General features: G+C 42.0%; 1 protein-coding gene across 6 annotated transcripts; it reads left to right on the top strand.

Moving 5' to 3' along the window:
* The first annotated feature begins 2,751 nt into the window (after positions 1–2,751).
* On the top strand, positions 2,752–25,067 carry tmem209 (transmembrane protein 209). Of its 6 annotated transcripts, none has more exons than XM_048554269.2 (15): positions 2,752–2,795; positions 2,917–3,061; positions 3,904–3,962; positions 5,016–5,147; positions 5,771–6,012; positions 8,422–8,626; positions 11,772–11,950; positions 13,184–13,255; positions 14,459–14,555; positions 15,378–15,503; positions 16,650–16,747; positions 18,592–18,706; positions 19,284–19,381; positions 20,700–20,773; positions 22,432–25,067. In XM_048554269.2, exons 2-15 carry the CDS (start codon positions 2,919–2,921, stop codon positions 22,484–22,486), a joined length of 1,695 nt encoding a protein of 564 aa, XP_048410226.1. In that variant the 5' UTR covers positions 2,752–2,795; positions 2,917–2,918; the 3' UTR covers positions 22,487–25,067. The 6 variants fall into 6 exon arrangements, 5 of the variants coding, with proteins under 5 accessions (XP_048410226.1, XP_059510496.1, XP_048410227.1 ...); XM_048554270.2 differs by having other exon boundaries at positions 2,772–2,795; positions 2,904–3,061; XM_059654513.1 differs by lacking the exon at positions 22,432–25,067 and having other exon boundaries at positions 19,284–19,465.
* The last annotated feature ends 2,424 nt before the right edge of the window (positions 25,068–27,491 follow it).

Raw genomic sequence — 27,491 nt, 5'->3', positions numbered from 1 at the left:
ACTGGAAACCATGTAGGATCAAATTTATTCAGGCATCTACGTACATTAATCACTAAAATCTGGTGCAAAAAGTAATCAAAAAGCTAATAACCTTGAACTTGCTCCCTTAAATGATCGTCTGTTCCAGGTAAATTGAAAGGTTTAAAATAAAGATTGATAAGTTTTTGTTATTAGAGGTTGTTCAGCAATGGTAGGTTAGTAGAATTGAAGTACTGAAGCTAAAGGGTTTCAGGTAAGGTCACCAAAATCCTATCAAACCGTAGGGTTACTGCTCTTTAGAGAGAAATGACTTGTGGGTGATTTAACCTGAAGATCACCATGCCTCTCGTGAGGGGATGAGTTGAGAAAGAGGATCCTTCATGCTAACAAAATCAGAAAAAAACTCAGCAGGTGTGGCTGTATCTGTGGAATAGAAGGGTCACTGGGCACTAAATGTTAAATCTGCTTTGTTTCCACAAATGCTGCCAGACCTGCTGAGTTTTTCCAACAGTGTCTGATCTTGTTTCTGATTTCCAGCATCAGCAGTTCTTTGGTTTTCCTTTCATGGTAACCTCAGACAGTGTGGGAATTGAACCCACTATGTCAGTATTACACTACCATGTTGGTATCACTCTGAACTGAATGGTTTCCTCCAGTTTACAGTGTTCCTATGATTAACTTTGGACAACCAAGGTCACCTTCTTCAGTTTCCTGTTTGATCCCTGCCATTAGAGGGTTTATCTCTTAAACCCCATTGACCTAATTTTTCTCAGGACTACTTGATGAGGTACCTGGTCAATTTCTTCCTCAGGTCATTACTCTCCTCTCTCTTTTATTGAGCTCTTGCATCTGTTATTGAATCAAAGCCATGATGAGGATTGAACTAAGAACAAGTGTTGGAAAGGCTCAAGGAACTAACAGCTGATAAATCAGCAGGATCTGATGGCCTACATGCTAAAGTTCTAACTGCAGATGCAGTGGATATGTTGACTATGATTTTCCAAATGTAATGCAGGAAAAACATATGGAATGCACCAAGGTTTTGGCTCAGTTATCCTTTATTCCAAAGGCACCAAATATATTAGCCCATTCATGGAAAAGCTAATTCTAAAGAAACAGACTCCTTACATTGGATGGAGACAAACAAAAAACTGCAGATGCTCGAAGCCAAGATAGGCAAGCAGGAGGCTGGAAGAACACAGCATGGCCAGGCAGCATCTGGAGGAGAGGAGCAGTGAACATTTTGAGTATTGCCAGTCCTGAAGAAGGGTAATACCCAAAATATTGACTGCTCCTTTCCTCCAGAAGCTACCTCACTTCCTCACAGTGGATGGCAGTTGTTCAACACTAGTGACAAACCATTCAGAACACAATCTTTGTCTTAAATCATCTGAGTATTGACACAATGACCTTGGAACAAAGGGGAGCAATCTCTAGTGAGGAAGAAGGCAGCAGCAGTGGGTGGGTCAAATGTGGTCGGTTCAAGGGTGGGTCCAAGGGGAAGTGGGTAATTCAAGGGTCAGGGAGTGGGTCAAGGGTCAGGAGATGGTCTAGAGATAAGTGGTGAGTCTCAGAGTCAGTGGGTGTGTCCAGGGAGCAGTGGGTGGGTGTAAGGGTCAGTGAGTGTGTCCAGGGAACAGTGGGTGAGTCTAAGGGTCAGTGGGTGTGTCCAGGGAGCAGTGGGTGGGTCTAAGATAATAAAATGTGAGGCTGGATGAACACAGCAGGCCCAGCAGCATCTCAGGAGCACAAAAGCTGACGTTTCAGGCCTAGACCCTTCATCAGAGAGGGGGATGGGGTGAGAGTTCTGGAATAAATAGGGAGAGAGGGGGAGGCGGACCGAAGATGGAGAGAAAAGAAGATAGGTGGAGAGGAGAGTACAGGTGGGGAGGTAGGGAGGGGATAGGTCAGTCCAGGGAAGACGGACAGGTCAAGGAGGTGGGATGAGGTTAGTAGGTAGGAGATGGAGGTGCGGCTTGGGGTGGGAGGAAGGGATGGGTGAGAGGAAGAACAGGTTAGGGAGGCAGAGACAGGTTGGACTGGTTTTGGGATGCAGTGGGTGGAGGGGAAGAGCTGGGCTGGTTGTGTGGTGCAGTGGGGGGAGGGGAAGAACTGGGCTGGTTTTGGGATGCGGTGGGGGAAGGGGAGATTTTGAAGCTGGTGAAGTCCACATTGATACCATTGGGCTGCAGGGTTCCCAAGCGGAATATGAGTTGCTGTTCCTGCAACCTTCGGGTGGCATCATTGTGGCACTGCAGGAGGCCCATGATGGACATGTCATCTAAAGAATGGGAGGGGGAGTGGAAATGGTTTGCGACTGGGAAGTGCAGTTGTTTATTGCGAACCGAGCGGAGCTGTTCTGCAAAGCGGTCCCCAAGCCTCCGCTTGGTTTCCCCAATGTCGAGGAAGCCACACCGGGTACAGTGGATGCAGTATACCACATTGGCAGATGTGCAGGTGAACCTCTGCTTAATGTGGAATGTCATCTTGGGGCCTGGGATGGGGGTGAGGGAGGAGGTGTGGGGGCAAGTGTAGCATTTCCTGCGGTTGCAGGGGAAGGTCTAAGGGTCTGTTTTGGGGTTGGGGAGGGGGCGGAAAGGTCAGTAGGTGTGTCCAAGTGACGTCGGGGGTCAAGGGATAGTGGGTTGTGTCCGGGCCGGTTTTGGAGGGGGGAGGGTCAAGGTTTAGGGGAACACGTGTTAAAGTTCCCGCGTTTATTCAACACGTTTCCCCTGACGTCAGGTTCGGTGTCCGTGAACGGAAGTAAGTAATTCAATTTCCGGTGGCGGTAGATCAGGGAGGAGGGGAAAGAGAAAGTAAGTAGAAGACAAAGAGAGGCGGGAGGGTAATCCTGAGGGATTTTTAGTCCCTCGCATCTCGTGCTTTTGTGAGTTTGGATTTCCCCGAGAATGTTAAAGTGTTAGTTTGTGCCGACAGGAATGAACCCAGTGGGGAACGGGGTGGCTGGCACTGCCCTCATCGACCGCACTATCCAGATGAGGAAGGAGGCACAAGCCCGGAAGGTGATGCTGGTCTGGGGCTTGCTCAATGTAGGACTCGCTGGAATGGTCTACATGGAAATGTCCGTGGGTTTTCTTTTTTCTCCTCGATCTTTCTGTTTCATTTTCCTGCCGCGTTCAATAACTTGGGTTAAACAGAGTGGTGAGTTCTCTGGCCTCTTGCGCAACCAGAGGATATCCAAATGTGCTTTACAGGCGTTGATGTGGTTTTCAACCGTCTTAATGTGGGGAGCGTTAATCGATTTTTATACGCGGCAAGCACTTGGTGGGGGGCGGGGGGGAAGCACAGTAACCAGGTCTGTGTTTTAAGTACTGTAGATTTACACACCTAACTCTGAATGCTTGTGCATCCCTAATTTTTATTGCTCCTCCGTGTCTGCGTGGGTTTCCTCCGGGTGCTCAGGTTTCCTCCCACAGTCCAAAGATGTGCAGGTTAGGTGGGTTGGCTAAGCTAAATTGCTCATAATGTTTAGGGGTGTGTGGGTTATAGGGGGATGGGTCTAGGTAGGATGCTTCAAGGGGCGGTGTGGACTTGTTGGGCCAAAGGGCCTGTTTCCACACTGTAGGGAATCTGATCCATTTGGGGGTCATACCTCCTATTGAATGCCAACCCTCCTGGAATGATGCTTGTTTGCCATACTCACTTGGCCCACCCCCTTCAGACATTCATTAAAACTTAGATTTTGGTCATCTGCCCCAACATTCCCTTGTGTGGCTGAGTGTCAAATGTAGTTTGATAGTCCTGCAAAATGCCACTGGATACCTTACTCTGTCAGAGTCCCCCCCCCCCCCCCCCCCCCGCCATCTCCCTGAGTTTGTATGTTCAGTTTGCAGCTAATTGTACCTGTTTTTATGTGAGGTGTGAATGTTTATCGTTGTTCTAAACAAAAATGTAATTTTGCAGGACAGGCAAGTTGCTGTGCAAATTCTACAACATCAGCTACTGGCCCCTGTGGTACATTGGTGAGTAACTCTACCCCATGCGATATGTCAGCTCCAACAAATTGTCAGGATGGCTTCTTCTGAGTTGATGCTATTGGAATTCATGGCAGGTTGGCAGGGTTTTTGTGGTGCAGTGGTACTGTCTGTACCTCAGGTGGAATGCCCTGGTTCAAGTTCCACAGGTGTGTAATAACATTTATGAACAAGTTGATGAGAAAAGTAGTTTTCAGAGAAAAATATCTGTAACAAATTTGAATGCAGAAGGAGGCTATGTGGCCCATTGTTTCTGTGCTGAATCTGATCAATGTGGCATTTAGTGCAGAGGGAGGCCATTTGGTGCAGGGAATGGTACCTTTGGTAAAGCTGTGCATATATTCTTATTCCCCACGATATTTAATTTTCCAGCAATTGTTTACTTCCCTCTTAAAGAGGTATTCTGAATTTTGGTTCCCCAATTATATACATGCGGATGTTCCATGTCCTTACTGCTGTGTTCATATCAACAAGTATCATCTGGTCAGAGGCTCACAAGTAAAAGTATTGCCTGTTTTCCCTTCTGAGCAGTATTTCTGCTGAAAGCAGCCAATTCCACACTGCATTGGAACTCCATTTTTGAATTTTTAAAAATGTACTTATGGGGCATTGCTGGCTGGCATTTATTGCCTACCCCTAGTTGCCCTTGTGGTTTATTAGGCCATTTCAGAGAGCAGTTCAAAATCAACCACGTTGCTGTAGGTCTGGAGTCACATGTAGGCCAGACCAGGTGATGATGGCAGGTTTCCTTTCCTGAAGCACATCAGTGAACCATCAGTCAGCAATTTCATGCTTGTCAGTAGATTCTTAATCACAATTCTATTTTATTAAATTCAAATTCCAGTATTTACCATGGCAGGATTTAAATCTGGCTGCCGAGAATATTAGCTGATTTTCTGAATTAATAGTCTAGCGATAAGTAATTGTATTTGTACTCTAGTTTTGAAAAGCTGCAGCATGAATCCCATGCATACACAACCTGGATTTAGTTTAGCCTCTTCTGTACATCTTGTGACTTCCCAATTTTTCTCTTTGATCCAGAGCTTGTGCTGGTCACCTTGTTTTGCCTGAATGCTTTATTTGATTTCTGGTGTTACTTCAGGAGTGCTGTGGTCCCAGCTAACCTTGTGATGACCCCACAGCAGCAAACCCTGCTGGGAATGATGAACCCAGGTAGGTTGGGATGCAGCTTCAGTGCGTGATTGGGGGAGAGAGAACCTGCAGTGATAGCTAGATGTCTCAAAGCACTTTGCTGTTTAAGCAAGGCAGCTGACCAAAATGGGATCTGTGTCTAGTCCTTCAGTAAACATTCTGCATTTTGGGTAGAGACCTGCAGTGCTAATTTTGGGGTGGGAGAGAGGGGGTTGGTGTTCGTCATCTTCCACGCACCCTGTACCCCTCAAGCTTTTTTTCCTCTGTACTCCTATTTGAGTCTCTTTAAGCTCATTGTTTAATCCAGTAGAAGCAGATTAGATGTGAGGATGTTGTTTCAAAGGAGGGGTAATGGGCTGAGGGCTGAGCTGATCCTCTGGCACCATCCAAATGAGCCTGCACCATGTCATCTCCCTTGCTTTTCTGCTTTTATTTCCAGCATGCTGTCAGCTGGACAAAACTATACACAACACTTGCAGTGCAACCTCATACCAAATTAAAAGTCGTCTCTGTTCTTTTATATTCTTTGTTCCACGTATTGAAGTCAAGCAGTGAAGGAATGTTAATGAAGCAAAAATGGGAGGTGAGCTGGGGCATGATGCTCAAGTAATTAACCTGTTGAAGTTGCCTCTTTCTCTCCTCAGCAATACTGACGGCACCACAGCAGAAGCCGGCTACCCCATCCACGCCCAAGAGCTCCTCACCAGGCACCGGACAGGGACAGAGTGTACTGTCTTATAGCCCTCAACGCCCACTTGGCTCCTGCCCTAAGTACAGCCCTGGCTGTATAACGGGTTTTAGCCCAAGTGGGCAGACACCTTCCCCACCAGGCAGCGGATCCTTCCCATCCTCAGTGATGTACTCAACTAGCAGCAGCTTCAATACGGTACATTTGATAGGGGTGTGGAATCTAACTATGGGCTGCAATATTAATCTTTAATTGCAATCTTCTAAGTCACTATCATTGGATTGTTACTGTTGGGGGGGAAACAGAAGCCAAACAACAAGCAGCAAATTCCTGCACTTAATATTGTGGTGATAATCAGATGACTTATTTTTGTCTCCAAAGGAGCAGATATTGATCAGGACTTTGGGAGAGCTTCCTGCTCCTCCTCTTGCAGTACTTTAGCATCTTTTATTTATCAAAGAGGGTGTAGGATTAACATTTTGTTTGAAGTTCTTGAGTGGTAATTTGAACAAGACTTCAGAATTGGAGGTAAGCATGCTGCCTTGTGAGCTGTGGTCCACAGTGAGGAGATTTTGTCTTGATGCAACCGAACTACCCTGCTCAATCCCATGTGATTTCACATTATCTGACCCAGTGAGCAGCCAGTCCCACCCAAAAGAGAGATGGAAATGAACGTGCTTTTTAAATCCCTGGTGTTTGACTATGCATGAGGTACAGTAACTGTAATAGAGTCTGTGAAAATTCTTTCCATTTTTTGGTTGTGTTGGCAGTATTCTGATAGCAGGTGAACATGATGCCCTTCTACCCTGACCTTTACTGCCATCTGTTCTCTTTAGTAATTTGCCCACTCTTTGTTTTTCCTGGTATTCCAATTCTATTAATGCTGCCATCTGCTGCTAAGTTTCCAGGTTCCCAGCATTTTCAAAGGGAGTCAGCCCTGGCTAGAATAGCCTGTATTGTCTTTGAGTTTATATCCTCAAATATCAAGAGGGTCCTAGATTTTGGAATGGGCTGATCTCCTCCAATGTGGTCTCCACATTGATGTGATCACAGAGTCTGAGTTAATGAAGAAGCATGTAACCGGGACTCCAGCTCCTGTTTGTGATCTCTTGGCCCTATCTTAAATCGGCAGATGGATTTGCTCGTGATTGTCCCATTTGAAAGTCAGACACACATTGAAGCATAAGCTGGTAATAACTGTGAAAGAGTCAGGTAATTGAGTTTAGTCTCTCAAGTCAAGCTCCTTTACTGCAGATCTGTTTCAAGTTAAATAGTATCAAGAACCACGAAATCTATCATGGGATTCCACTCAGTGAAAGTTAGCCTTGTATATTTGTCATGACTGAATTAATTTATCTGCCTATCGCAGGACAGTGTATTGGAGGGATTTTTTTTGTTGTTGTTTTGCTTTCAAATTTTGCACTGATACGACCCCTGGCAGTTTCTTGTTTATAAAGTAAAAGTGGAAAAGAGTATTTCTAATCAAAATTACTAAGAAGATTGTGACAGTTTAGATATTTTTATTTTACTTTATTTTGAAGACAGCCCAGTGTTTTTCTAGCCCTGTATAGAATCATATAGTGCAGAAGAAGCCCTTTGTGCCATCTGGTCTGTACCACCAAAGCTGCACTAAATCTACACTAATCCCACCTTCTGAGGCCAGGGCAGAAGACTTTACCTTCTGAAATTCACCTTAATATTATGGCCCCTTGTTGCTGACTCTTTGACTAAGGGAAACAACTAGTTTTGTTTCTGTGGTTCTGTGCGAAACAGGTCATTTTAATAAATGGAAATTGTTTTGAGAGGCGCAAGCGAGGGACCATGGATCTCCACTGAGCTGCACAGGTTGAAAAGAGTATGACAGGGCGAGCAGGATGGCCTTGCATTTATGTAGCACCTTGATTGTCTGTAAATCACTTTGGGATTCCGCACAATCACTGTTGTAACAGAGATTGGTAACTTGAAGGCTGTTGGAAATCTTGAATATTTGCTCCCACAAACAGCAATCTGATAATATATTAAGGGACAAATATTTGCCCCTAACTTTAGTCCCTGGTCTGTCTGTCTGTCTTTTGTGTAAGCATTTCATCAGAGAATTCGCCAGGCAGTTTATCTAGCCATTTAGTTTAACTCGTATGTTCACTTCGGAATTATTTGAACTTGCCTTTCAAAATGACTTTCAGACCTTTGTGAAAACAAACAAGTCACATTCACAAAATTGAAAACTAAAATCTATTTTACCTCTGCTTTAAAATCCAAATTGTCATATCATAAACTTTCATCAAAATGTCACCAAGAACGGAATGAGCAAAACAAACTTCTACAGGGATAAATCTTAATATGCTCAAAAGATGCAAAGATGGGCTTTTGAAAACTTAATTGTTGGATATAGGTAACGTTTTTCAGCTTTGAAATCTAAGGAAAGAATATTCAAGTAGTGCTGGTTCTTGGTTTGACATGCTCTGGATGTAAGTGGGTCAGTGGTTGTCATCAATAGGATGAAAAGTGCAAAGGACCACTGTTTAAGACAAAGATAGAGCTAGAGACAGTGGGATTTTGTTAGTTGACCTCGTGGAAACTTTAACCTTTCCTGTTTTCCCCCCACAGGGATCTCCCTTCAGTCCTGTTCAGAATACGTCTTTGTACAGTAACAACGTTGGGAATGCAGAGAGCTCCAGCCTGAGAGCTCGATATCGTTCTGCTCCTTCTGTGTACAGTGCACCTCTCATGCGAGATGAGTGCCTGACTGATATGAAATCTCTGGAGAACTTTCTTCGCTCTGAAGAGGAGAAACATGGTCGCAGTCAGCTGGGTTAGTTGAGGCTTAATCTGTTCTTAAAATTCCATATTGTGATGTAATTTAATCACACCAAACAGGGAGGGATTCAGATGAACAACCTCATGTTTACAGTTATGTCACTATTATAAGTCATTCTACTTTCACATTGATCAGTTAATAGGGCCTGTGTTCATGTTTGGCATCTGGAGCTTTGTTTTGTCAAAATTACTTTTTCACATTGGGTCTGCAGGGGAGTCCAATGATCCAATTAGTGTCTAATAATGGGATTCATGGTCATCATTGTCAATTGTTGGAAAAACCCATTTGGTTCACTAATGTCCTTTAGGGAAGGAAACTGCCATCCTCATCTGGTGTGGCCTATATGTGACTCCAGACCCACATCAGTGTGGTTAACTCTCAACTGCCCTCTGGACAATTAGGGATGGGCAATATATGATGCCTGATCAGTGATGCCCTTGTCCTGTGAATGAATAATAAAAATTTTGGAGTGGTCTCTTCTGTTCCCTGACCCTCCCTTCACTGTTGAGAGGAAGGTGTGGCAAGCTGGAAGTAAGTGGAAAGACTCATCAAAGTCTTTGTATCTTTTTAAAGTTATTTTAAAGCTGCTTAACTTCTGAATATTAGAATTTAGCAATGTGAAGTGTTTCACTTTGTTTAATTTTTTCCAGATGTCAAAGTTCTGTGACTTAAGTACAGCTTTTCCATCACTTGTAATGAGAAAATCGAATTCATTTGACATTGTTTAATTTAAAGTTCCACTTTTCAGAAATGTAGCCACAAGATTGAAAGAAATTATTGTCTTGAGTTCACTGGGTTAGTTTGAGTTTTGTAATTGTTGATATCTCTGGATTAGCAGGGCATAAGGACGTCATCTCTAAATAGTTGCTTAGTGATCTCTATTGCGGTGTATGGGCATTAGGTGAGCAAAAAAAGTTCAGGGAATCAAGAAAACCAAGGGGAGAAAGCTCTTCAGGAAAGGGAGTATAGATTTTTTTTTTAAAAAGGCAGTATCAGATGAAACGTAATTTCATGAGTGTGCTAATTCAGAATCTCGCATGTGCATAATTACTGATCTGCTACGTTATCACTGAATTCAGTGCGTACTCAAAGGCTGCACTGCGCATGTGTTGAAAAGAAGCATGCTGTTGAAATGGGATTGAGAGATGAGGGCTGGAGAGGAAAGGTGGGGTGAAAGAAAGTGGGGATGCAAAGGCAGAGTGGGGAGGAGCTGCCCCCTCTTCAACCACATTACTTCTATACAAACTAGTAACAGAAGTAGGCCATTGTTCTGCCATTCTCTATAATCCATGCCTGGTCTGATAGTAGCCTCAACTCGACATAACCGTTGACTCCTTTTTTTTAATCCAGAATCTACCTACCCCTGCCTTAACATTATTCAGTTACCTGCTGTCTGGGGAAATGAGTTCCAAAGATGCACGCCTCTGAGAAAATCTTCCTCATTTCAGCATTAAATGGGAGACTCCTGATTTTTTTTTTCTCTGCCTGCATTCCTGAATCCTTGGACTGGTTTGATTTCAGGGGTGCTCAGCTGGCTACCTTCATGCTTAATCTATGATCTATAAGATGGAGGGTGGGCAGGTACTGGAATTGGCAGTGTGTTAAGTACATTTAAATAATTAAGGGCCAATTGAGCTTGTTTACAGGTCATTCATTAAAAGTTCACCTCACCCTGATAATATTAGAAGGCAAAGTGTAGAGCTGAATGAAAACGGCAGGCCAAGCAGCATCTTAGGAGCACTAAAGCTGACGTTTCAGACCCAGAGCCTTTGTGTTTAAAGTATGGATGACACGTACATTTAGATTGGAGTAGGCTGCCTGTTTTAAACACCTGTGTGAATAAAGGTGAAAAGGATAAATCATCTGGTTCAGGGAGTGCCCCATCTATGGGCAGTAGGACCCTTCCTGCACTAAAGCCTCAGCGCCTGCTTTCCTGGGACAGCCATACTGCTGTTTAGACATCTTCCTACTCTTGATGCTCATTACCAGAGCTTTAGAGCTGCAGATTTAATCAGATTGACCAACAGCTCCTCAAAATGGGACTTCCTGCTGAGTGGTAATTTAATAGTGACAGTAGGCAATTTATCCCACCAGTAGCATGGTTGGCTGTTGGGTGGGCTTCTCAATCAGCTTCCTGCTGATTTTCCTTCCAGTGTGGGTGAGCTGTGTGCCCTGCAATCCCACAAGCAGAAATGTCATTTTGGCACTCTTTTTGTCAAATCCCTCATAAAATCATGTTTCAGATATGTTCTAATCAACCTGTTCAGATGTTATTACCTACTTTTGGAGCAAGTGGGACTTGAACCCAGGTCTCCTACCTCAGAGGTAGGGACACTATCATAGCACCACAGGAGCCCTGTGATCATCTTTCATTTCTTTTCTACACCCCATTGTCTCCAGTAGAGTTGGCCCAACCTTTTCTTATCAAATAAACCACCTTTTAATCCTGGGTGTCAGTGGAATGAACCTTCTGAGCTGCCTCTAACACATTTACACTCTTCCTTAAATACAAGGACTAAAACTGTACACTGTGCTCCAGATTGGCCTGTCCAAAATTCTGTACACCTGTACTGAAGCATGCCTTTGTTTGTATTTCATTCCTCGCAATAAAGCACAACATTCAATATGATTTGAATGTCAATTTTGCAATTAAATAATGTTGTTTTTCAGTTCTTCTGCAAAGCGATCAAGTTCACGTTTTCCCGCATGGTACTCAGTCTGCTAAGTTTTTGCACAGTGACTTAGCTTATGTAAGCACTTTCGTAGATTCTTTACGTCATCTTCTCAATTTGCCTCATACCCATCTTTGGAATGTCAGTGCTTCAATGATATATCATGGAGCATTCCCCCGTCATTCAGTAAAGTGAGAGAAAAGGAAGAACAGAGACTTATTTGAACTGGTCAACTTCGAAATGAGGCGGAACTCTGAACTTTATAAAGTTCTTTGAATTCAATATTATAATTTAAGGTTATAACATTTTCAGAAGTTGGCCTAGGCTGTGAAAGTGCAGCTGTACCTCCGCTCAAACTGGTCTGGGGTCAAATGGTCAAAGATTGAGTATGTTGGGAAATTGGATGATTTGAGCTTCCAACTCTCCATGTGTTTTAATATACTTGCACTTATTTCATGCATACACAGGAACACCAGAATGTACATCCAGTAGCAGCAGTCCCACCTCCTTTTGGAACTACAGCCGAACCACAGGTGACTATGCACAGTCACTACGCAAGTTCCAGTACCAGCTCGCCAGCCGTTCACAGGCCCCATCTGCCCACAAGGATGACACTGATCTGGGCTCCAAATTACTTGCAGAAGAGGTGTGCCTTAATTTCTAGATGTTTGCATTTAACTTTAGTCTGGCCAGATGGCAGGTCCTTATCAATAACCTTGCCATTATTCAGGAATGAATGATCTTTTTTCAGTATTGGGCTTTACTTTTTTGGCTGTAACTGATGTTGGCTTTTGTGCCAACTGTTCTGCGCTTGCAGCATGTGGTTAGTATCTCAGTGCCCTATGTTGTAAAATGTTAACTGGGGTATTTAATCAATTCAGTCACACGCATTCAGCATGCTATAAGCCTGATGTGCTTAGTCTGATTTTAGGTCAGTTATGTGGTGTGCTTCCAGAAGTGGCATTCTGTGCTGTATTCTCAGCCTTTCGACAGTAGTGATTTCTGCTTTTATGTTACATAGAAACTACAGTGAGCAGACAGGCCACGGGGCCCAACAATCCTTGTGGAGCCTTTAGGAAGAATGCTTAGAAAAGTTTTTCACCCAAGGTTCCAATTCAACTTAAATTGAAATTGACTGAAATTTAACAAGAGGGACAGTTTTCCCTTCTGTAAATAATGAGTTCGCAAATCTACTTTGCTTTTCTCTGACCAACATTCCACTGCGTAAAGGTTCATTTAAAGATCTTTGCGCTCTTTCACATTCTTTGATTTCCGTTCACGTAAAAAATGAATACACAACCCTCCTACTGACTTAATGTGTAAATGGTGGCAAGCTATCTATGGAGTAGGATATGTGCCTCAACATCTTTGACCTGTTTTAGCTCCATTTCCCTTGATACACTTGTCCACTTTTTAAAAAAAAAATCCTCCTCAGCCTTGTTCAGAATGGGAAAGAGGGTAGGCAGAAGAACGGAAGAGCACTGAGCAGAATAATCTGCCAAACGTGGGGTTTGTAACTCACCATCCAATGGATGGCTGTACAGGTGGCGGGGGGTACCCTGGTTTAGAACCCCAATTGGTGACTTTTGTCATAGGTTAAATAGGAAACAGTCTGGTGCATTTGTACCCCTGATTGCTACCCGGCAGCCCCTGTGTGAGAGTGTCATTGCTTGGGTGCTTCATGTGAATGGGGCTTGGCTGCAATGACGCTACTTTCCCCTAGTGCCTTAAAATCTGTGGCTTTGGTCAAGATTGCTTTTTAGTTCTGTACGCTACTACCACTCAACCAGGTTCAATTGTGGAGACGAAGAAGGAGTTGGAATTTGTTCTGAGGAGTGGAATTGACCATAACTTGAATGTTGTTCCTGTACCTTTATAGGTGTGGATAAGGCTGAATATGAATCGGCAGCAGTTGGACCTCCTTGATTCCTGGACAGCCAACCTGAGGAATGTAAGTGACTAGTCAAGGCGGTTTGTGATTTGCTCATTGGAAGTAATGGTCCTAGTTAGGCCTTGGCTGCCATGGATTCAAGTCAAAGGATCTAATTTGGCCAATTTTCCCTGTCTGTCTCAGCAGCTACTGTGTCCCCAACACCATGTTGAGCTGCTTCATAAAGGACTCTAGTTTGAGTGCAGTTAAATGAGTTGTTTTTTGGAGGGGTAAAGGTTCATCCCCTAACTTATAATAGTCTCCAGTGCTTATGCGTGTTGATGAGATTACTTGCTATGTATAGGTCAGTATCTTATCTGAAATGTTTAGAAATCTAAGTGAATCGCAGGCAGAATCTTTATGCTTAATTATGATGACAGCAAATGGTCAGTGTTGTTTACCCAGTGTCTATGAAAAGTGTAGGTGGTGATGGTAACTGGATCTTCAATATATGTGGAGTGTAGTCCTGACTCTTACCTCTTCAGTTAAAGGCACATCTTCTGCTTTCTGTTGTTAAGAGCAGATGGAGAAATAGGAACGTCCCAAGTTGAGTACTTTGACAATGTCTGTGAGCAGGATGTGATTCTGATGTAGGGAAGAATGTAGGACTGAGGAAGCTGTGGCCTGTCCCATGTTTATTTCAATATGCACTTCTGATTTCTGTTCCTCTAGAATACTCTTCAATTAATACACCCAAAAGCCTAATTTTTGCAGACTTTCCTTATTAACTTGGTAATATTTAGATGTTAATAAATATTTAAATGTAGACAGATTGACTTCCAGAAGTATTTTCAGGAGTACATTGATTCTAGCTAGAGTCACAGGTCTGGATATGTTTGGTATATTTGATGTGGAACTTTATTTAGCTGAATCCTGCACTCTGAATTATCAGTAGTAGTTCCTGGTGATGAAAGTTGGCTTTTTGTGTAACTGAGTATGGTGACAGGTGGAGGCCAATTTGTACGAGATGTGGGAGAGTTTATTCTGCTAGTTTGTTGCCATTGGATATTTGAGCCTCTTTCATCCTATTTCCCTGCTTTTGCTGTATATTCTGTTTATGTATATGTATATTCTGTTACCCATATGTGTATGTCATTTAAACTTTGGTGTTTTGGGTCAGATTGCTCCACATTTGATTAACACTGCAGAAATATTTTCATGACTCGCTTTTATTTGACGTAACTCAAGACTGATTGTGCTGTCTTGTATCTTCTGTCTATATAGTGGATCAATGAAACGATTTTGAATCGTTTGGTCAGTGAGATTGATGGTGTGAACATGCAACTAAGAAGATTGGGATGTCCAGAGCTGCAAGTAGGAGGTAAGCATGTTTAAGGATTTAACTACCTGATGATTTACTATCTTTAAGTGGCAAATAGTTGAATCATACAACTTGAGATCCCATGATCCTTTTCTGGTCTATTCTGAGATTGCTATGTTGGCCAGGATGGTCAGAGGGCTATGAGAACTGTCTTCAGTGACCTGTGGGGTTTGAGGAAACATGAACCTTTTGACTAGATTACTCCATGTATTTGCCAGATATGTTACTACATAGATGCCTCCATGCAGCATTACTTTTCTTTGATTATGATGGAGTGAAATAAAATGTCTGTGCTGGGGGATTTTGTTTTGGTGTTTTATCAGTACTACTTTTTCTTTCTTAATTCCCTATGTAGCAATTAAAATCAATGTTAGGACTAAAGACAGAAATTGCAGAGTTTTCCCATCAGGTCTGGCAGAATCTGTGGAAGATAAGGTAGAGTTAATCTTTCAGAAGAGGGGTTGCTGGACCTGAAACGTTAACTCTAACTCTACCTTTTCTTTGACAGATGCTGTGAGACCTGCAGAGCTTTTCCAGCAATTTTTGATTTAATTTCAGATTTCCAGCATCTGCAGTTCCTTGTGTTTTTTTGGCTGTTACGATTATAGGCAGAAAATGCCTTGCTGCTCCCTGACACACATGTAGTGTGTTGTCTGTCTATGCTCCCTGACATCCTCTATGTAGGAATTCCAGGTATGTGCTGTATCTCCTTGCTGTCAGGTTTTAGGCACTGGCACAGGAGCTTCTGGGTTTGAGAATTTTAAGTTGTATCCTAAGTAAACTCCTAATGGTTGACTAGATTATCATTTTCTCTTTCCTCAGAGACTAGCATCAGCAGTCTAAGGCAAGCAGCTCTGGTCAGAGCTCCCCAGATTCCAACTTTAAATATAGTTGTTCAGTACTTGGACATCACTTCAAACCAAGAATACCTAGTGGAGAGGATCAAAGGTGAGGATTTCCCTTTCAACTGTTTTACTCAGTTCCGTTACAGAATTGTCATCATGCAAAAGGAGGCCAGTTGTGTCTGCAGCATCTCCAGTGAGAATTATGACTTAGTGCCATTTGCTCGACTTTCCTCTATACCTTCGTCTTGATGTATATAATCATCCAGTACTGTATGAAATGTGTCGATTGGCTCAGCCCAGTGCTGCCACCAACTGCCGTCTTCATCCTAACCCACCTGCAACCGCAAACAAAACCTTTGTCATCCTCTGCTACCCAGTCCATGTGTGAACAGTTATGTTCTCTGATCACATTGGATACGTTTGCATATCATTCTAACTATATGCTGTCTTGGCCATCTTATGTGTAGCACTTGTTTTTGTCTACTCTATCCATGTCCCCATAATTGAGAGCTTCCATCAAATCGCTTGGCTGCCTTATCTCGAAGTGGAACAGTCTTAACCCCTCTAAGCCAACCCCAGCTGAAATTTCTTACCCCGGAACTATTTTTGTAAATCACTTCTGCACTCTTATGTATTCTCTACATAGTGCTTTGCCTCCTAGAACAGGACAGCGTTTCACATTTGGTCTTGCCAGTCATTTGTAACTTTTTTTTCTCCCGTTCTGTGTCCCTATTAATAAAGTCCCAGGATACGATGTACTTTATTAACTGCTGTCCACCTGTCCTGTCACCTTTAAATGATCTTTGTACGTATGCATTCAAGTCCCTCTGCTCTGCACCTATTTGAGTATTATAATCTGTATTTCATGTTATTATCAAAATGCATCCCTTCACAGTTCATTGAATTTCATTTGCCACCCAGCTACCCAGTCCCCAGACTTTGGAGGTCTAAAATGTTATCTTCACTGTTTACAATGCTTCCAAGTTTCATATCTACAAACTTTGAAATTACCCCCTGCTCATGTAGATCTAAATCATTAATGTATGTCAGGAAAGTTAAGCATTCCAATATTGACCCCTGAGGAAACTATTCCTTGGTCCTAAAAACATTCTGTCGCAGATGATTGGCGAAATGTTGTGAACGACAGGGAGTTTGAAATGACAGAAGCATCTCTAGCCATGCTACTTTCTTCATTAGTCATCTGTATTGAAGCTCAAGATCCCTATTTAACTGACTTGGTTTATTGCAGAACTTGCACATGGTGGTTGTATGAGCTCTTTCCGTTGGAATGGGGGAGGAGAGTACAAGTCTAGAAAATGGGACACAGACCTTCCCACTGATTCTGCGGTGAGTACCAAAACAAGAAGGGGGCTAGGATTTTCTTGTACATATTTGATATCTTTAGTACTGAGTTTCCCTATGTAGGTTTGTTAGTTAGCAGAACTGAGCAACTAGTGGGTGCATAAGCAAGAACTGTTACCTTTTTTGTTTGTTTTCTTTTCTCTGATGCTTAGTAAGGACTGCTCCTCTGGTGGCTGATTTAGGAAACTCACTATTTTATTGGAATTAGGAGGGCTTAGGGTTTGTAGTTGAGCTGATGGCATCTTTTAAATTACATCATCCTATTCAATGAACTATCTACTTAATGTGTGTGTGATAAGATACAAAAGTAGCAACATCTTGCATTCATAAGGCACCTTTAGTGTCTTGAGATTAGGAGGAGGACCTCTAAGGATGGATTTTCAGAATGTTTGTTTAAAAGGGAGGCAAGAGAAAATGAAGTGAAGAAACTTAGAACAGAAATTTCAAGTGAATTCGCTTGAGTTGCCAGTGATTGAGTGAAGTGATGAACAGGAGATAAGGAACAAATGGTGTGGTACGAGGTATAAAACTGGAGGAATTTGCAAGTAAAGCTGTTGATGCTTTTTTACAATGAGGTTCACTGTGCATGTTTTTCCTCCAGTTAAAATCTCACGTGGAGCCTATAGACTAGTTGTGCTGAATGGTCTGTTATCTGCTGTGTTTACTCTAAGTAGATTTCAAACTGCCATTGCTGCACAGTGGAGAGGACATGTTTCAGTTGCCACACTAAATTTTTCATATGCAAACAGATTTTTATTTCTGGGTTTAAAAAAAAAACAGGGAGCTCAGCTGAACTTGTGATACAAGACGCTCAGTCCTCAATCTCTCGCTGCTTCGTTGTCTAAACATATCTGAAGTCCAACAGAGGAACACTCAGCAGAGAACCTGCTTGGGCTATCCCCTCCGGTCCCTAGCACCGTCACAACTGGTCTCAGATATATAGATATACATGGATCTATAGTATCTCTCTAGTTTTTAACCGAACTGACCCTCGGAATGTTTGCTGCTGGGAGCATCCAGTGTTTCTCTCTTCTGGGGCTGTCAGAAGTGTGTCTCATGTGCGCTCGTCTCACACTGCAGCCAAATTTCACAGGAAGAAACGGTTTTAGTTTCACCAGCAATTTCCGATCTACCAGAATCACTGGAGTCAGAGAAGCCCAGTTTGTCCCCTAAAAGCGGAGATGATTGAGGGGTGGATTTTGCTTGCAAAATCATCCCAGATCTTGATGGAAGTTTTTTTTTTTAAAAAGGCTGTTTTCTGCATTATAGCTAGTGGACACAAGTTTAATATAATTGAAGGGGAGAAATCGTTGGGTGAGTGGGAATTTACTTTAATGAGTTGCTTTGATCAAGAGTGCACTGTCTGAAAGGAAATTTCATGCAGATTTATTAGAACCCCATAAACGTTATTTTGATAAATACTTGGAGGAATAATTTGCAAAACTGGGGAGAGAGCAGGGCAAGTGTGACAACGCAGGCATTCTTTTGAAGAAGCGCTGAAGCTCTGTTTGTAATTCTGACTGTCACAAGCACTTCCATTGGGGTTCTCTGGGCAGTAATTGGTTGCCACCCCGATTGATCTCTCCTTCTTGAATCAGGAGTTGACTTTCTCTGAACAGACCTGACTGAAAACCAAAAACCACCATCGTGTCTGTGGCTCCTCTTTTCACTGGAAATCTGAATTTATTAGAGGCAATCTTGTGTTATCTGGAGTGTCAACTTTACTATATCTGCATACAGTATGCTGCAGTCTAACTTGCACTTGTTTTCTATGCTGCATAGGGACAGTGGTGCAGCCCTTTCTCTCATTTGTTGATTTCTTCTTTCAGATTATAATGCATATGTTCTGCACTTACCTTGACTCCAGGCTGCCTCCACATCCCAAGTACCCTGATGGGAAAACTTTCACCTCCCAACATTTCATTCAGACTCCAGATAAACCAGGTACTTGCCTGCAGCTGATTTCTAGATTCTAGCAGCACTGCTAATTGAACTTCTGGGTAATAATTTTCATGTTTCCAGCTGTACTTTGCATGGCATTGTGTAGAACAGCAAAGAACTAGGCTGTTTGACAACAACATGCTGATATAATATACAGCTGGTTTATCTGTGTTTAAGTTAATAAATGTGATAGTGTGATCCCACAAGTGACAATAAGTGGAATGGTGAGTCGATTTGTTTTTGAGGGACGAATGTAAGTCAAGACATCAGGAAAAATTACTTTGATTAGCACAAATGAATCTGAATGTGTAGAAGAGATTCTGCTTCAAAGTTATGTGAAAGATGATGCCCCAAACAACCAATGTATTGCTTCCTCAGTATTGCAGCAGATGTCAACCTGATTTAGATGTTCAGACCCTGCAATGGGCCTTAACCTCAGGCACGTGCTTTTATCCCACCTTAAGCTCTGTGTAGTTAATTATTAACAATAATTTTCCCATTGTAGCTTGTGTTGTAAAAAGAAACAGCTAGCTGTACACTTGTGGCTAATTATTTTTCCGGTTGCAAATTCTCTTTGCAGATGTCACAAATGAGCATTTGTTCTGTATACATCAAAGCAACATCAATCCTCCTCACTACCAGCTGATCTACCACGGGCAGGTGTATAATTTGCCAAAGGTACCCAAAAGATTGCCTCCTGAATTGAAAAAACAACTTTACTGCTCTTGAACCCTGTCTGGGGATGCAACAAAGGAAACAAAGGTTTACATGTGTATATAGTGGCTTTCCCATCCTCCTTGTGTCGTCACCACTTCCCAATCGTGGATTTTTTTGAACTTGATAAAGCCATAGCTTTGTGTTTGTAAAGGAGGATAACACCCAGGCAGCAGTCTGATGAATGATTGGCTAATGCTGATGTGACCACCGGGAGAACTTTCTGTTCCTCTTAGCGCCACACAGACAGACTAGCCTGTTAGCAGAGTTCCCTGAGGAAGGTACAGAAGTATCAGCGTGTTTTACAAACTCCAGTCTGCTGTTACTAGACTTAAGCCTTCGTTACTTTGGTATCATGCCACTCCTGAACTGCAAACCTCCAAAGTGGATCCTTAGTTTGGTTCAGCATTGTTGGAGGAGTGAAACTGCCGTTCCTAAAGATTAAAGAGTCTTGTGTTTATACAGCACCTCTTGTGACCTTTTGGACATTCCTAAGCACTTTGTAATCACTAAAGTCATTTTAAAGTGTTGTAACAGTGGGGATGGTGATATATTAGTAACCTCACTGTACCAGTAATCCGGGGGTCCATGCTAGTGCTTTGGCACACATGTTCAAATTTCATTTGTGGCTGTTGGTGGAATCTGAATTCAGCTCATAAATTTGGAATTGAACACAAGTCTCAGTATTGGTGACAATGAAACTGTGTGTCTCTTTGCCTTTTTATTATTTAATTTCTTACTTTACAAAAATATTATTTCATTGAAAGTGGATGTCAGTGGCAAGGCTAATACTTGTTGCCCCTCCCTAATTGCTCTTTAACAGAGTGGCTGGCTAGGCTATATGTCACAAAAACCTCAACAGGTTCACTTGCGACTCTTTTGGGAAGGAAATCTGGCATCCTTGCCTCATCTGGCCTACATGTGACACTAGATCCATAGCAATGTGGTTAATTCTTAACTGCTTCTGAAATAATCTAGTGAGATATTCAGCGAAATACAAATCGGCGATGCTGGCCTTGAGTAATGCCCAGATCCTGTGAAATAATAATTTTGTAAGGTAGGAAATGTGGGTAGCAAGATTCCACAAATAGCGATGTGACAATGGCCACACAATTGTGTGTGTTGGGGGATAATTATTGGTCAGGACTTAAGGTAAAATTTCCTGTTCCTCTTGCAAATGTCCCAAGATCCATCTGTGGGTACAGTTGAAATATGTTTAATTTAAAACATATTCTATTTTAAATTTATATGTTCCAACTTGGAATGATTTTTCATTTTGCAGGACAGGAGCAACATGTTTCACACCATTCTGATGTTTTTATACATAATTAAAACAAAGGAGTCAGGAATGTTGGGGTATGTGGCAATTTCAGAATTCTCTAACTCTCTCTTCTGTTTGATCTCTCCTTAAATCGTTTAGTAATTTGGTGGATAATTGAGTTTTGAAACTGCTTTATTTTGTTGCATTTGAAAAGATGACCATTTGCAATGTATCAAAAAATAAAAATCTCCACCCCAACCTTGATTTTTCAAATGACGAGTGAAAGTTCTGACTGCCCACTGAAAGTGAGAAATGAAGACATGCCAAGCTCTCATATAAACATTGACTTAGAAGCTAGAACTTCAGTATGATCATGGCTGTATCAAAATGCCATATTCACACCTTCTCACCATACCCCTTGATGCCTTTAAAATCTAAAATTTAAACTATCTCTTGACTATACTCAGTGCCCTCCTAAATCTGATCCCAGCTGCCAGCAATTCTGTGAACAAAGACACGGAAAATGTGTGTGGCAGAGATCCTTGGATCAGTGCAAAATTTACTTTCCAGTTCCCTTCACCCACTCCAAAATGTGAGATATTTGCGCACAGAATGGTGACAGTCTGGCAATTTCTACATAGCCTAGTGAACTTTGATACTGTATTCATTCAAAGTATTTTTAAATTTCATGATTTTTACTTTTCTCAATACCTCAATGTATGTGAACTATATGTCTGAGACTTTGTCCCCTGAATTTTTTCTTCATTTCTCCCTCCTGTTTTCTTCCTCCTCCTCCTCCCACAGGCAGTCTGACTTTGTTCAGAGTTTGGAATAATATTATAAGTAAAATGGTTAAATTGAGGGCAGGTAGCCTAAACTTTTCAGGTGAGCTGAACAGTGACCGTAGATGAATGGAAGGCAGCATTGTAGCTAAACTGCTCTATGCTGACAATAATACACAGGGACTTGCCAGTCTCGGTGGTAATTCGTTATGAGTCAGGATTGTATCCCCTTCCCAGCCAAACTGTTTGCAGCACTCTGTGCACAGCTGCCTAGCTCAGATCAGTTAATGTAACACAGAAGATGCTCAAGGATTTCTTAGACTGTGTGGAATTTGATACAAAAAAGGAGCATTTACCCAGTTAGCCACCAGGTGGCATTCAGGGATGGTTAATTTGATTGGTATATCTTGCCACAGAGTGCATCTGTTCAGATAGTCATTAGTTGGAAGAATAAACAAAGTCCCCTCTCTTCTAATTGAAATGGAAGTTGATCTAGTTGTATGACCTAGCAGCTGGGAAGAACTGTAACAAAGGGTCTGGCATTCGCTTGTGTCCTTTATGCTCTGTCACCAAAAATTTCTCAACCTTTTCAGACACATCAGTCAATATGTGCATGACAAGCTCATGCCATCCACAAATTAGATGTGACCAGATCATTTTGCATTTGGTAACTGTATGGTTATGGGCGGAGTGCCAAATAGGACAACAGGACCACCTACAGGATACTATCTCTGAACACATTACTTTCTCAATTCTCTGTTGGGCTAACGTTATGCATTCCTTCATAAGGGCAACCTGTTCTGGAGTTGATTAGGGTAATGTATCCTGGAATCAATTCTTTGCCCAGGCACTGGAAAAGAATATTTTTTTAAAAATGCCCCAGCCTGAAAAATTGCTTATAAATTGTCCTTTTTGAACATATTGTGCATTAGTATGAACAATGTCTATTTAAAATTTTTTTTCTTTTACAGGAGAGTGAACCTGGGTTTGTCTGGAGTGAATGTTCTTTGGATTTTTGGAGAGTAAGGAACATTGCCAGGAGATATAACTGCAAATATTTGATTTTGTACAGAAATTGAACAGATTCAGGATTTTGGTCCCTCGTTTCACTCCTACAACCCCGCACACCACCATCTCTCTCTTTTTTGATCTTTCTTATACTGACAACTGGCAGAAATGCATGGTCCTGGACCAGAAACTTTGAAGCCAACATTACATTTTGCCCTGTGACTCTGCTGAGGATGTGTGCTCACTGCATATCTGTTTGGCTGCCATGCAGCTGCTTCAATACTGAATTAATTTTAATTTTTCAAAACTAAAGTGTTTATCTTTTCTAATATTTTGATGGAAAAGACTCCTTTTTATAGTAACCAGTGGAAGTGTGTAATTTTCATATTCTTCAAAGCCTTATGTGAAGTAGCAAAATAGTGCTGCATTCGTTATGAAAGAAAACCATCAACTCCTGTCAGCTTTGGTATTTCTGTTTGGGCAAAGGGCCTGTCATATAGAGCATCTGAGGGTAGGAGTGACAGAACTTGTGTTTTCTCTACTGCTCTATAAATGCACAGATGCATAAAACAGCTGGACTAATGGTGCCACTGCCCTGGGTCATGTCACTAATCTTATGTTTTTAGATTAATGATGTTAACACAAACCATGCTGAAACTCTTTTATTCAGATTTTTACACACTGAACAGCCTGGTTACAAGTACTGTAGGAATCATTTGAGATGATGGGACAATTTGTCAAGATGTTTCCACTTATAAATGCCTAAGAATGAAAAATAAGTGAAAACAAGAGGCTGATCAGGTTTACTAGAGTGCTGATGAGAAAAGGTAAACAGTTAATGCAAACTCAGCTCTGTAATCATTTCAAACTGTTGTGATGAATGTAATCTACTGTACTGTAAGGGTCCTATGAATTTAATGTGGGCTGCGTCTGTCTACTCCCAGTAGGTCTGAATTGCCAGTGCAGAACTTGTCCTCTCCACTTCAACGTTGTTGGTTTTGTGAGGAGTGGTTCGTCTGGTGTTGCTGAAGACTTCCTGTCAATCCCCAAAATGAAAGGTAGTTTACTCTGAAAGAAGTCTTCAAAGTGCTAGACCCACACCTCAGAATTGTGCTCTTTCCCTGCACGCTTTCTCATCCTTTGGTGATGAATGTACAACTTTGTAATACTACAGAGCAAGTTCAAATAATTCTGCATTATGATCTTCAATCAGTTCTTAGATTAAGCCATCAAAACCAGGATCACCAGTATGTTGCTGTATTTAAAGAAAGTTTGTGCCCTTCCCTCCTCTCCATGTTGAGCAGCACTTCCCTGATTAGTTGAAACATTGGAATGGCTCATAAAAGCAAAATAGTGTGGATGGTGGAGATTTGAAATAAAAGCAAACTACTGAAGAAATCTGCAAGTCCGGCATCTATGAGGAGAGAACGCGGTAAAATTTTGAATCCAATGTCTCAATGGAAAGAGGGTGGAATAGGATAGTTTTTACTGTTCTCCCAGGGACAGGAGGAATGAGTGGCAAAAATAGGAAATGCATGGGAAAAATAGTTCTGGGGTGACAGTGGACACTACAGAGATTGTGACTAAGGAGCGAATGGACCTTTTTTATATTTATCCTTGTCATGCCTGGTCTAGAAGATTCTGATGGGGCACTCAACATTACTGTGTATCTAATGGTGAAGTTGTTAAGTGTGGCTGAATAACATAATATTAGATTTGATACTGATAGCATTTGTCTTGAAGAGACTGCTGTCTTTCTTTCTTTTTCTAAAAGATGCGAAAGTGGAATTGAAATACAGGATCCATTGATTTTGGGGCACTACAGATACTGACTTTGGAATTTTATAATGTAATGGAACTATTCTGATTTCTCCCTATACTTGTAATTATTGCACTGATTTGCAATAATTTGCAGATATTCATAAGACATAGGAGTGGAAGTAAGGCCATTCGGCCCATCAAGTCCACTCTGCCATTTAAATCATGGCTCATGGGCATCTCAATTCCACTTCCCTACACTCTCCCTGTAGCCCTCGATTCCTTGTGAGATCAAGAATTTGTCAATTTCTGCCTTGAAGGCATCTAATGTCCCAGCCTCCACTGCACTCTGTGGCAATGAATTCCACAAGAAATGTTGTCTCATTTCCATTTTAAATTTACCCCCTGTAATTATAAGGCTGTGCCCGTGGGTCCTAGTCTCCCTGCCTATCGGAAACATATGTCTGTCCTCCTCTGTCTTCTCCTTCTGCATTTAATTGAGGCCTGCCCCAAACTGTGCGTGGCAAAGGACTGTGTCTTCAAATAGCAGACTGCTGTTGGAGTGGAAGAATGGAGAAGCTTCACCTCATTCACTATGGAGTGCTGCATTTAGAACACTACATTCCAGAAGCAGAATATTCTCATTCGACTCTGCCTAATCTTTGGTAAATACACTGACAGCAATTCAGCTCATGAACTTACCATGTAATAATAGATCTTGAAACAATCCTGTCATAGCTGTTACAATCAATCAGCACCCACTCAATCTTTTTCATCTCACTGTTCAGTTCATCAGGGCAAGAGTCAGATCCAATAAAGTGGAGAATGCACAATTTTAAAATATTGTCTTCATGTTTTGGCATCATTCACATCATTTTATGTTTAGGCATTGATTGTTCCAGTATTTAAGAGTAAAATGTTAATGTATTTGATTCACTGAAACCAATACTGAAATGGTGTGAAAAGTCTGAGAATTACTTGATTTTGATGAGAAACAGCGTGGGCCATAAGGTGGACTTCCTATTTTCAGGGAATCTTTTGCACATCTGTCTGAGCAACCAGTAAACGACCCTTATTCTTTTGCACTCTAAATACTATAATTATCAGCCTGTGTGACCATGTTCCAGGTTGTCGTAGGGCTTGGATGTACTACAAGCCATGGGCTGGGAACTGGGAGCGCCAGCAATACAACCAAAGTGGTACTTTTTCCCCAGGGAAAAAAAAGACGTATGGGACCTAACCTTGAACCGATGAATCTACTAGAATGGGGGTTGGAAAAAATCTGTGCTGTGAGAAATCATTAAAAGATTGAATGCTGATGACCAGTAAATTTCCTCTGTTCAAGAAGGGAAATAGGGATAATCCAGGAAACTATAGTTTGGCAAGTCTCCTGTTGGTGGTTGGAAAGAATTCTTAAGATTTATGTACATTTGGGACAGTCAACATGGCTTTGTGTGGGGAAGATCATGCCTTACTAAGTTGATTGAATTTTTTTGATGAGGTGACAAAGGTGTCCGATGAGGGCAGAGCAGCGGATGTTTTCGACGTAGATTTTAGTAGGACTTTTGACAAGGTCCATTCTGGTAGGCTAATTCAGAAGATTAAGATGAATGGGATACGCTGACTTGGCTGCTTGGCCTAAGAATTGCCTTCCGTGGGCAAGCCAGAGGGTAGTAGTGAAAGGGTGTTTTTTCTGGCTGAAGGTCTGTGACTCATGGCATTCTGCAGGGATCTGTATTAGGACCTTTGCTGTTCGTGATATATGGAATGAAAATGGAGATGGATGGATTAGTAAGTTTGCTGACGATACAAAGGTTGGAGTTTGGAGAGTGTAGAAGGATGGCAAAGGATACAACAGGCTACAGATCAGTTTCAGATATGGCAAAAAATGACAGATGGAGTTTAATCTGGCTAAGTATGAGGTGCTGCATTTTGGGAGATCAAATATTAAGGAAGGGTATACAGTTAATGATTGGACCCTGGACAGCATTGATGTGCAGAGAGATCTTGGGGTTCAAGTCTATAGTCCTTTGAAAGTTGGTTAGGGGAGTAAAGAAGGTGTATGCCATGTTTGCGTTTATTAGTCAGGGAATTGAGTATGAGAGTCAGGATCCCATGTTGTAGGTTTATGAGACTTTGGTTAGGCCTTACTTGGAGTTTGCATTCAATTCTGGTTGCCACATTACAAAAAGGATGCAGAGACTTTGGAGAGAGTGCAGAAGAGGTTTACCAGGATGCTGTCTGGATTAGAGGGTATGAGCTATCAGGAGAGGCTAGCAACACACGGGCTGTTTTCTGGAGTGGTAGAGGTTGAGGGGAGAATTGATAAAGTCTATCAAATTATGAGATGCAGAGACTGGGTTGATGGTACCAATCTTTTCCACAGAGTTGAAACGTCTATACAAGGGGTCATAAAGTGAGAGGGGGCAATTTTTTTATGCAGAGCGTGGTAGGAGTCTGGAATGCACTGCCAAGGATGGTTGTATGGGCAGGTATGTTAGAGATGTTTGTGGGATTTTTAGATAAGCACATGCATATGAAATGGAGGGATATGGGCAGGGAGAAAGGTTGGGTTTAATTTTTTTTGTCATGTTCAGTACAACACCATGGCCCAAAGAGCTCATTTCTGTGCAGTACTATTCTGTGTTCTAAAAGTGCATGAGCAGAGTGCTACTTAAAGCTGAAGTTGTCATTATCTTACCAAACTGTAGGTCTGCTCTCTTATTAGAGAGAGAGATAATTGGTGGCTGTTAGCCTCGGTCAGTGCAGGAAGTGAACCTATTGCTACTGGCATGAGGGCAGTACGGTGTCCTGCAGCAGCAGGGACCCAGATTCAATTCCATCTTTGGTGACTGTAAGGAGGTTGCACGTTCTCTATTTCTGTATGAATTTCCTCTGGATCCTCCGGTTTCCTCCCCAAGGTTAGGTGGATTGGCCAAGCTGAATTGCTGATAGTGTCCAGGGATGTGTAGGGTAGGTAGGTTAGCCATGGGAAGTATGGGGTTATGGGAATAGGGTGGCAGGGGGTTGGATTGAGGTGGGATTCTTTCTGGAGAGTTGGTATGGATTTGTGGACTGAATGGCCTGCTTCCACACTGTTGGGATTCTATGAGCACTCTGCATCGCAAACCAGCCATTCAGCCAAGCCAACCAGTTTTCAGGATAATTTTACTGTAAAATGTGGAGAACAAATAAAGTGTCAGGAGGCAAAAAGTATAGTTGAAAAGGAAAATCTTTTGAGGATGTTTCTGAAGGGGTAAATACC

This window comes from Stegostoma tigrinum, chromosome 25 (assembly GCF_030684315.1).
Source record: "Stegostoma tigrinum isolate sSteTig4 chromosome 25, sSteTig4.hap1, whole genome shotgun sequence".
NCBI classification, from domain to species: Eukaryota; Metazoa; Chordata; class Chondrichthyes; order Orectolobiformes; family Stegostomatidae; genus Stegostoma; species Stegostoma tigrinum.
The sequence above is the reverse complement of the archived record's forward strand: the minus strand, read 5'-3'. Positions and strand labels throughout refer to the sequence as shown.

Excerpts from the sequence above, each read along its gene's own strand:
- tmem209 (XM_048554269.2), top strand. The coding sequence starts at position 2,919 with ATGAACCCAGTGGGGAACGGGGTGGCTGGCACTGCCCTCATCGACCGC. Across the intron at positions 5,148-5,770 it reads GCTGGGAATGATGAACCCAG|CAATACTGACGGCACCACAG; the intron begins GTAGGTTGGGAT and ends TTCTCTCCTCAG. Across the intron at positions 19,382-20,699 it reads AGGTGTATAATTTGCCAAAG|GACAGGAGCAACATGTTTCA; the intron begins GTACCCAAAAGA and ends TTCATTTTGCAG.